The 11070-nt window shown below is 35.0% G+C and overlaps 2 protein-coding genes across 5 annotated transcripts in view; one reads left to right on the top strand and one right to left on the bottom strand.

Moving 5' to 3' along the window:
* Nucleotides 1-2549: 2549 nt before the first annotated feature.
* Nucleotides 2550-11070, top strand: part of LOC132175268 (peroxisomal hydratase-dehydrogenase-epimerase-like) — an 11907-nt gene continuing 3386 nt past the window's right edge. The window contains exons 1-6 of the mRNA XM_059587148.1: nt 2550-2620; nt 2731-2974; nt 3459-3653; nt 3820-4159; nt 6173-6186; nt 8541-8563. Of these exons, the coding sequence (XP_059443131.1) occupies nt 2610-2620; nt 2731-2974; nt 3459-3653; nt 3820-4159; nt 6173-6186; nt 8541-8563 (827 nt within the window). The 5' untranslated portion in view covers nt 2550-2609. The remainder of the gene's footprint in view (nt 2621-2730; nt 2975-3458; nt 3654-3819; nt 4160-6172; nt 6187-8540; nt 8564-11070) is intronic.
* Nucleotides 6941-10975, bottom strand: LOC132175269 (tetraspanin-10-like). Of its 4 annotated transcripts, none has more exons than XM_059587153.1 (12): nt 10915-10975; nt 10684-10781; nt 10109-10221; nt 9946-10000; nt 9807-9862; nt 8371-8418; nt 8126-8174; nt 7955-8038; nt 7771-7838; nt 7447-7572; nt 7285-7360; nt 6941-7209 (listed from the first exon to the last, which is right to left on the bottom strand). In XM_059587153.1, the coding sequence occupies exons 2-12, from the start codon at nt 10735-10737 to the stop codon at nt 7126-7128; spliced, it is 813 nt and encodes a 270-aa protein (XP_059443136.1). In that variant the 5' UTR covers nt 10738-10781; nt 10915-10975; the 3' UTR covers nt 6941-7125. The 4 variants fall into 4 exon arrangements, with proteins under 4 accessions (XP_059443136.1, XP_059443135.1, XP_059443133.1 ...); XM_059587152.1 differs by having other exon boundaries at nt 10684-10776; nt 10915-10965; XM_059587150.1 differs by lacking the exon at nt 10915-10975 and having other exon boundaries at nt 10684-10908.

Below are 11070 nucleotides of genomic sequence, written 5' to 3'. Positions count from 1 at the left end.
AAAACATTCTTTAAGATTTAACAACAAAAGCTGTTGTTGTAAATCTTTGTTCTCAGTTTCAACAATATGCAAATCATTTTGCAAGTCAGAATATCTTTCTTTATGTTACTAATCTCATGTTGCAAATATGAGATAGTAACTATCTTGGATTTTTGTTTCGAAAATCGTTTCAAGGTATCCTCAAGAGAGATTTTAGTGCCAACAGGTTTTTCAATATCTTTAATCATGAGTTTCTTAAGTCTTTTAAGATAGTCTTCTTTTAGATCAGGATTTTCAATTTTTGAAATCAAAGTGAGAAGTAAATCTTCTTGTTCTTCTGATTTGGTCAGGACAAAACAAGTTTTCGCATTGCAGCAAGATTCAGCACAACCAATTCTAATACAATTTTCAGAAATTTCATATATATATATATATATATATATATATATATATATATATATATAGATCTTGAATCTATAAAAAATCTAAGAAATCTTCTCAAAACGCTAGAGTCTATCTAAGGTTTGAAGGAAAATAAGGAAGAAATTCAATTCTAAGACTTTTATTGATAAAAACTTACATATAATCAAAAGCTACGTTCTTGGGTCTATAAAACATATATTTATAGACTCTCAAACCCTAAATCTAAAAGTAATACGAAATAAAGTCGGTTTGTAATTCTACGAGGTCCGTCCAGACGGGATATACCTCTGTCCAGACAGGCACTAGATAAAAGTGCGTAAATTAAATATAGAGACGTGTTCGGACGGCCAGAAGCCATGTCCGGACGGGCTTTCTAGAGACTTCACTTTCAACAACATGTCTAGACATGCTGGATCGGCGCCAAGACACAAATTCCAGAAACTTCAATTTAGACCCTATGTCTATTTTGACCTAGTAAACATTGAAATTAGCTAAACCTCGTGAAACATGACTTTGTAGATATTTGAATTAGCTTCCAACGCCACCAAGATCGCTCTAATTCGATGTCCGCAACTCGAGTTATGATCTTTCTAATAAAGCTAGTCAAGTATCTGTTCCACCCTACATCAGCAGCTTAGCGTATAGAGATCACTTGCACAAGATAGGTGGGCCCTACAGCCTCATTTTATTGTGGTTGTCCAAATTGCATGCAACTCCAATTATAATAGATTATAATCAATTCATACGTCTAATGGTGCATATATTGTCATGCTATTTAAAAATTTTAAATAATTTGGCTCCATATATACTATTAAGTACAATAAAATAAAATTTAGAGCATGAAATGGTTTCATTTTCATTTTACTTGAAAAGTCTCTCAACCTTGACTTCTAGCAGTAAATTTTTATTTGTTATGATGAGCTTTTTTATTTGGTTTTGCGTTGCACCGGATTGTTGTCGCTCAAAGCTCATAATAGGCTTGTCTCTCCTGTCCCGCGGGATCTCATCCGCTTTATCATCAGTTTTGCACGCCAATCTTATAGTCTTCTTTTGATGCTTGCCCCACCATATCCGGTTTAAAAAATAAATAAATCAATCCATGCCAAACTTATATCCATTGACGGAAATGATCTATGAGAAATTTATGAACAAAATAATGAAGTACAAATAATAGTACAAACAAAATCACTTAAACTCAAAAGTTTTAAAACACCCAAATCTCACTTTCACATAAAGAGAATTAAATACAAAAAAGAAAGCTTCTATAAAATTCTCTAAGCTTTTCGTGAAATAACTCAAAACACAATATCAATGGTGTATCTCTGATACAACGTAACTTAGTGAGCTGCAGCGAATAATAACAATAATGAATGGATATGTATTTATAGATCTTGATTCTATTAAAGGATCTAAGAAATTTTCTCTAAAACGCTAAATACTCTTTAGATTTTGAAGGAAAAACAGAAGAACGCTAAACTCTGAGGCTTCTTATTGAACAAAACTCAATTATAAATAACAATTGCATTTCTAGGATCCATAACGTATGCATTTATAAGCCCCCAAACCTTAAACCTAATAAAATAACAAAACTAACTTGTATTGAAATTCTACGCAGCTCGTCCAGACCGAACTTAAGGCAGTCCGGACGGCCACAGACATAAAACATTAAAAACAACAAAATTAACATAGGCGTCTAGACAGTCTCTGGACGAGATTGTAGACAAGGCTCTTGAGTTGAGGCTCATCCGGACATTTGCAGACGAGGCTCTCTGATCTGCATCATCTCTCTCAAATTGCTCTTCTTTTTCGGCAATTTCAGCTTATTTCTTCTTCTTGACAAAATGACCGAATGGTGCTATGTACATAGTTGAGAAGAAAAGTGTCGGTCAAAATAAGCTTCTCAAGGAAGGAGCCAAATTAAGCAATAATAAATGAGAGACAACAAAAGGTGTGGGAGGGAAAAATAAGTCAAAGACTTGATGAGAAAATCAAGTCACCTACTCAACACTAAACGTATACGTAAAAACTAACAAGGAAGATAGCAATTAGTAGAAAGATGTCACTGCGTGCGTACGTAGAAAACCCAGAGATGACCAACTATAAATACCCCATAACCTTACCTTAAACCATAAAACCAACAGCAAAACCATAAGCTTCCTGCTTCCCATAAACAGGCGTCAACGAATAGCGGAAACAAGTCAACAAACATGACGAAGAGGTAATTAATTGCATCTTTACCAACAACGTTTTAATATGAGTAGTGAAACATCCTTAATACTCTCCCTTAAGTTCTTTGCTTTTGCATTTGTTTCAAACTTTTTGCTTCAGGATTGCAGTTGTTACGGGGGCCAACAAAGGGATAGGATTTGAAATATGTAAGCAGCTAGCTTCAAATGGGGTGAAGGTGATATTAACTGCTAGAGATGTGAAGAGGGGCAGTGAAGCTATTGAAAAACTCAAGGCGGCTGGATATTCCGATGTGATTTTTCATCAACTTGATGTGGTGGACAAGGCTAGCATTTCATCTTTTGCAAATTTCATCAGAATCCAATTTGGGAAGCTTGACATATTGGTATGTAATCCAACTCGATCTCTGCTACTTGTGATCGCGTATAATTAGTTGTTAATTAGTTGTCTGTATTACACGGGCAGTTATTGCGATTGGATAGGAAAGCCCTGAACTGGTTTGGACTACCCGATTGGCGCGAGACCCACCTACCCTCTCATATTAACTGCCTGTATTGCATGTCTAGATCCTTGGTAGGATACTTTGATTTTAATGGAAGATATGACTTTGACTTGTATAGATGTGAAATTCATATGGATGAACCCTTATTCAATAGTCTAAGGAGGATAAATAATCATATACAGATACCTTTCTAATCAGTCTATAGTTTTGAATTAAGATGAAATCATGTAGTGTTTTTTAGATCATGATGAACATAAAGTCATTTGCTTGGTGAAAAACAAAGACCAATTTAAGTAGATGAAATCGTGTTCTTAATTATCCCCTCTTTTAGTACTCTGATATATATTGAAATTGTTTCAAATTGCAGATAAATAATGCAGGGATTACTTCAATTATCGGAAGCTTGGAGACAGATTATGAGCAAACTTATGAAACAGCCTCGGATTGTATAAGAACAAATTATTATGGGATGAAGCAAGTGAGCAAAGAACTAATTCCACTTCTTGAATTATCCAATTCGGCAAGAATAATAAATGTCTCCTCCTCCCTCGGATGGCTAAAGGTACAAATATATATACAATATTATATAAAAGTTAGATGCTACTAACAATGGAAAAAGGCACGATTCCTCAACAAATTAACACAGGGTTAATCAAATCATGACAATTCAAAACACTTGGAAACTTCATGGTAATTTCTGATTTTTAATTTTTCTGTTTGTATTTCAGAATATCTCAAATGAGAATGCAAGAAAGGAGCTAGGAGATGTAGATGGCCTCACAGAAGAGAAAGTGGACAATGTGGTGGAAGGGTTCTTAGAAGACATCAAGGAGAATCTGATACAAGTCAAAGTCTGGCCTTCAAATTATCCTGCTTATATTGTCTCCAAGGCAGCTCTAAATGCTTACACAAGGGTTCTGGCTAAGAAGTACCTCAATATTTCCATTAACGCAGTTACTCCCGGCCTAGTCAAAACGGATTTGAATCGAAAAACCGGGGGCGTGTCTGTTGAAGAAGGAGCTCAAGGTCCTGTCATGCTGGCTTTGATGCCAGAAGGTGGACCTTCCGGTCTATTCTTTTATAAGACGGAATTGTCAACCTTTTAACTCATATATAACTGGTACACTACAATGTAGTTGCTCATTTCCATGTCTCATTTTGTAACAATTCCTACGGTTCTTGTAGTTGTTTTACTTTTTCACTTACAAAGTTTTATATGTTATGTATTTAGAAAGGTGTTAGTTTTTGTGTTGGCTAATTCGGTGATCAAAACGGAAGTTCCAAAGCTCCAAGATTCATTCACAAGACAAGGCAATCCAAGAGCTCAAATACATGATAGCAAAACGGAAGTTCCAAAGCTCCAAGATTCATTCACAAGACAAGGCAATCCAAGAGCTCAAATACATGATAGCGTCCGGACACGAAGATAGAGCTGTCCGGATACAATTTCCAGCAAGTAGATTTTCACCCCATGCAGTGGCCGTCAGGACAGCAAGCTCCCCTGTTCGGACGGGATATGTTAAACGAAAAGAGATGGATCTGAGCTCAAACATCTGCATTCTGATTGAAAAAACTACAGTTTGAAAGTTTCAATCGCAGATGGCATTAAAAGTAAGCATTGATGAATAAAACACCCTTATACACAACCTTATATACATACGGGTACACACCAAAACTGCGTCAGCATACATCTTTGGTTCCAAAACCAAAGAAGACATTGATAAATCTTTGGTTCCAAACAAAAAAAACCATCACAAGAAGACATTAATGGATACATCTCCACTAGTCGGTAAAAATCATACTCAAAAATTAAAATCTAAAAGCTTATGTATGAAACAGAGTGGTGCATAAGGGAAGTAGCATATACTGATATAAGAAAGAAGACCTTTTTAGAATTCACAGTTCAAGAAGTTCTTTCAAACATCGAACTTAAGTCACACAACCAATACACTGTAACATAAAAATAAAAGCGGAGAACAAGTTCAGAAATCACAAAAATGTAAAGGATTTATCAAAAAAAAAATCACTAAAATTTTCCCATAATCTACCTAAGGGTCTGTTTGGAATTGCGTTTGAAGGGCCTAAAATTACTTTTAATACTCAAAAAGCCCGTTTGAAGAAAAACGTACTCGTTTGATAGAAAAATTAAAAGCACTTTTAAATGTTCAAAAAGCTAAAAGATGGCCAAAAAAATACTTTTAGTAAAAGCTTAAAAATGAAACTTTTGCCTAAAAGCTCTTTTTTACTTAAAAGCTTTATTTCTCAAACTCAATCCCAAACAGGTTAGCTATCAAATGGGTATAAAGAAAATCATCAATTTAATCTCAACCCAAAAGACCCAATCAACTTTCCCTCAACAACAAACACCATCACCAATCAACGAGAGGTAAGAAAATTGGACGGCTGTTCGAGTGAGATTACCTCAAGTAGAATTCTGAATCCTCTTGGTTCACTGATCGGATGGCTAGAGGAGAAGAGGGAATGCGTTTGATTTACGGAGGGGCAAGGAAGAATTCGGTTTGGTGAAACTGAAGAGCCTTTCGTTTCTTGGTCGGAAAGAAGAAAAAAAGGAGCGGGAATATATACTTTAATAGTCCGAAGTATCTTTCATTTCCTAACTATACGTATATGACTTTAAACTTTAAAAATTCACCTCGACTATTATGGGTCAAATTAAAAATTTTTACATTTTTTTAAGTTATTAATAAATAAAATTAAAAAATATATTAATTGGACTAATATGAAAAGGGTCACCCCTTTTTAATGTTTTTTTAATTTTCTTTCAAATGATTTTTTTTTAATGAATTTAAGGGTATTTTGGGAAGAAAAATGAGAAAGTGTCTAATTTGATACGCGGTGGTAATATGGGAGGTCATACTGTCACTTTTTAAATTTTTAGGTGTAAGTACAAAATGAATAACTGTACAAGAAGTAAAAAGTGTATTTCTCAAAAAAAAAAAAAAAAAAAACCAAAAGATTAATTAGTAAAAAGTGTATTTTATCCCATATTTAATTAACCTTTGAATAACCTTTATTAAACAAATATATATAATAATTGGTTAAAACTGCCTAAAATACAAGTATATTATGAGATAGTTGTAAGATAAAAATGTGGTATATATCGTTACTCAAAATAAAATGTTGCTTCCTTTTTCGAATGGACCCTCGATTTCAAAAATTATCATAGATGGTATCTGTATTAATTGAAGGACCCAAATGGTACTTCCATCAAATATTTTTAAAGTCATCGCCTTTCACAAATGCAACACGTTCCATACACCACATCATATTAAGTAAAAATTTAAAAAGAAAAAATAAAATTGAAGTTAAAAAAATAAAATTAGAAAGGAAAAAAAAATTTAAAATGGTTCAGTTACCCTAAGCTGACCATAGGGGGTGGCCAAAACCACCCCTAACCCGCAATAGGAGTGGCAAGAGCAACCCCCCTTCTTTTTTTTTTTTTTAATTTTAAATAATAAAACATAATAAGACATGTGACAATTGCTAATTGGTTTGAAGTGTCTCTCCGCTGGGCTTGCGAGTATCTCTATGCCACTTTTTTTAATCCAATAAATCCATTTAATAAAACAGCCTTACCACGTGTCGTAATAAAGTTAATCTAGTTTGACTCCCACAACCAAACCTTTTTTTTTTTTTTTTCTTTAAACAAAAACGACACTATCATTAAATGGCTAGCATTAGTTGTTATTACGTACAACAAAATTAGGTGGCGAGCGTGGATTTGAAGCCAGACAGAGAGACAGAACACTCACATGCTTCATAACCTAATATTCACATTCCCCACCTTCCTAGTATTCCTTTTTCCTTTTTACATTGGAGTGGAAAATCAGATTTGGAATTGTGATTCATTACTCATAGGAATCGGATGGAAGAATATTGCTCACCAAGTACATAAATTACACAATTTGTTTCCATTTCATCAGAAATTAAAAATTTGTACACTATTGAATTCAAAGTTTCTTGTAAAAGGCCTCCCAAACTTCCCAACCCACAGCATGAATAATAGGTCCTCCTCAAGCTTTCGAACGGCTCCGGCTCCGGCTCTGGCTCTGGGCAGCGTTTCGTCGTGCGCAGCATCCGACAAAGTATATCATCGACTGCATTGCACAACAAATGAAACATAAGTGTCAAGTAAAAGGACAACATATATAGACAGGTCATTTGTGTCTTACCAAGACAAGAAACAAAACAATATTGAAGATTGCAACCACTCTCCACTCGATTTTCATGTATTGTGCAACACCAGCCCTGGTGAGAGATTGGGAAAAGGCAAAATGTAGGAAGATTTATTCAAGAAAAAGAGGAAAAGACAATGAGGTAATGATGATGCTTACTTGCAGGAATCACAATTATAGCACTTGATGGCCCGGGAGTTCTTGTAAAGTTTGCAGTCATGGTTGGAACTAACTGGATGAAAGCTCAAGTCATAGTATGATGCATTCACAGCAGGATAACCACACCTATATTTGAGTTGAATAATAGCAAATATTGATGTCAGTAACTTGGATCATCACCATTTTGAATTATTGTCTGAAATAAACTGCATATATAATCACATATGTGTGAAAAACATTGTTGGAATCTATGTACTTTTTACTTGAAGAGGATTTTAGCTTCAGAATGGAGAAAACTTTACAAAACAACGGCAAGGCACCTACTCAGATGGCGGTCGACAGCAGCCAGCCTCAATGGGGCTCAGTTTTGCCAATTTATATTGTTTAAGGGTCTGCAATCAACAAGTGAAGAAATCTTAAACCAAATGGTGGGGAGAAGTGAAAACATCCCCATTCATGTCACAGGAGAAAAGATCAACAAATTCGATATAAAAGTTCAAAACCAGACCTTATACTTCTTCGATAAGTTATTGCAATCTTCAGATTTCACAAGACAGCTCTTCAAGCGCTTCCATTTTTCGGTATCATTCAGCTAAATTAAGAGACCAACATCAAGCATTATTACATAACAAAGCTGACACTGATATTCTTCGCATTGCTAATAATATAATATTCTCACCTGTTTTAGAAACCATGAGTGATAGTCTTGAAGTTGATACTCTTTATACCTAACCAAACAAGAAGACAGATATTAATTGCAGACATCATGTCAACCCTAGTTGACTCTTGCATAAGAGAATCAAAACAAGAAAGAAGTAATGACAGAATATTACCATTTAAAAAGGAATTGAGCATTTTACCAACCAAAAGCAAAGTGAGAGGCAACAATGATGATGCTATCAGATGAATTACAAGTATTCTCACCTCAAACCAACAACGCTATGACCAGATCCATTATTTGTTACAATAAACCTACAAGGAAAGGAAGAAAGTTACATAAGATTAGAACAAGCACCAAGAAGAAGTGAGTGTGTTACTTGTTAAAAAACACTTCTTAGAAAGAAGGCAAAATAAAGATTAAACTATTGGCGAAGAGAATATGTCATATAATATTATTGTTTTGAATCAAACTCATGTTTTTTCTCACAGCATTCACATAAAAATAATTGAATATTAACATTCATACTTTAAATGAAGAATGACCACAGTAAATCCTTTAAGTGGATTCAAAAATGAGTCACCTCTAGCAGTAAAATTGAGTGCTTTGTATGAGATTTGCAAGTAGAAAACGTAAAAATTATATTATTTACTAACTAAAAAAAAAAAGTAACATTAAAGACAATAGTGACAAAAGCACCAGAGTGATTTGGGAAGATCATGTTTTACTTATTTAACCAACACTATCTTCAGAGAAATTACTTCCATTGGAGCTGCATTGAACACAAATGAATACCACACCTGGAAACCCACTCTGGCAATTTAGGAAATGGTGACAAAAGCACCAGATTGATTTGGCAATATACCCTCAACATATATCATTAGTTGTCAATAGATTTAGTGTCTTCTCCTTGTTCTGTTTGTCATAAAATTAGCCACACAATCATATTCCACTCATCCGCTCAACTCAAAACCACATCTTCATCGCTTTTTGAGGTTTGCATTTAATGTCCAGTTCCCATATAAACTCATGCCACAACCATGCAATTTCGTTTTCTTCTAAAATGTACAAATTTTACTAAAATGAACCAAAGGGTAGCTACACGTATACAAGGGAAGCATACAATAACTCAAGTCTGGAATAAACTAGAATGAGCTAGCACCAACACCAGCTAAAAACAAAATCTAGAAAGAAAGTAGTAGAGAGATCCACTCTCAAGGGGAGGTATTTAAGCTTCTGAGAAATGCGAGCTTAATGTCCTTCAACACTCCAAAAGCTTGAGAGTTCCTCACCAAAGATTGCACATCAAGCAAAAAGGCATAAAACTCCAAAACAATCTTCTATTTTTGTAGCCAAAAGCCCCATAACAACTTGTCAAAAGTCTCACAGAATTTGAAAACACTCAACTAATACCAAAAGACCAAAAATTAAAACCAGAACACTTAAGCGGTAGCATGATGTGACAAGTAATGATCCACTTATTCTCCATCGTTTTAGACATATAAGACCAATTGACTAGATTTTCTGTTTAATATGATTATTTCTATAAGAATTTTCAGATGGATAGCTCAGGAAACAAAAATGGCAATAACATAGCACTTGCAGAAAAAGTATGAAGTCCATGGCAAAAAGAGTTATCTACAACCCCAATCATAAGCTTTACTTTAGACAACAAATCAACTTCAGCTTCACATATACTTACGCCAATACAGTGAATACTAGAATTCCCACCAGAATGAAGCACAGCATGATCAGATACTGCAAGTGAAACACGTCAAGGCGCACCCAGAAAAGAAATAATGTTGTACACAACACAAATAAACTCATTTTGAAAAGGATACAATCCACAAGAGTATGGAGCTGTTTTTGAGTGCGCCAAAGAACCCGATTATAGATCTACAGTTCAAAGGAAAACAGAAACGAATATGTGAATGTTAAGGGAAGGGAAAATATTAGAAGTATAAGAAGGCTTCAAAGTCCACTGACACAGCAAGAAAAACTTACACCACAAAGATAACAGCACCAAGGCCTAAAACAGGGAGAGTGAGGGACTTTCGACAGCCATCTTGATGGGTGCTCATCCATATCCCAAAAATTATGACAGTTACAGCTAAAAGCTGCACAATGAGGTAAGAAGTAAACATAAACCCTCTATAAAAAAAGATAAAAGGCACATGATTTACTTCGTTGCTTCAATTTTTCATGTTCTCATTCCAATTAACCATCCAGAACAATTTGCAGAATCAACTACAAAAGCAATGTCAGAGTAAATTGAACAGCAAGAACCCAAATTTAGAGCTAATAACAGATAAAGCCAAAATCTTGCAAATGAAACAAACCCAATAGACACTAAAAGAATGTTAAAAAGAACCCACAAAACAAGGCAGACATTAAAACCCAGCAGCAGAAACAAACCCATGTATGACCTGATCGACAACACCAAAAGAGCAAACCAAGAAATGGAGAACACAAAAAGAAGGGCCTTTTCAAAATGTACAAAAAGAATCAACTTCAAAAGTGAAAAATAATCAACTAGAATCTAAACAAACAAGAAGGGAGATAAACAGCTCAAAGCATACCATGGTGAGAAAGTTGATCCATCTGATTACAAAAGTGCTCGTTCCCACACCCATTTTCCCTTTCCTCCTCCTTTGTCTGAGTTGTCTCTCTATCTAACCTTCAACATAAAGCAAGCAACAAAGCAACACAGAGACAGAGAGATGTCAGAATTGCTGGGTGTGAGAATAATTGTTTCCAATATAAAAAGGAAGAGTCTCTTCTGAGTTCTGAGCTCTTGAAGTGGCACTTACACTTCAAGAAAAGAGAAGGGGCAAGTAGGAGCGGCTTGTCTTGACTGGGGATCAAAGATAAGCGGCAAGGGGCAATGTGGTCAATCACAAAACAAATGCACATGGTTCATGTTACTCACTCACTGCTTACCACCACACACGACACGACACCCGTTA

This window comes from Corylus avellana, chromosome ca3, assembly GCF_901000735.1.
Source record: "Corylus avellana chromosome ca3, CavTom2PMs-1.0".
In the NCBI taxonomy this organism is placed as follows: domain Eukaryota; kingdom Viridiplantae; phylum Streptophyta; class Magnoliopsida; order Fagales; family Betulaceae; genus Corylus; species Corylus avellana.
Note: the sequence above shows the minus strand (reverse complement) of the source record. Positions and strands in the feature narration are given on the sequence as shown.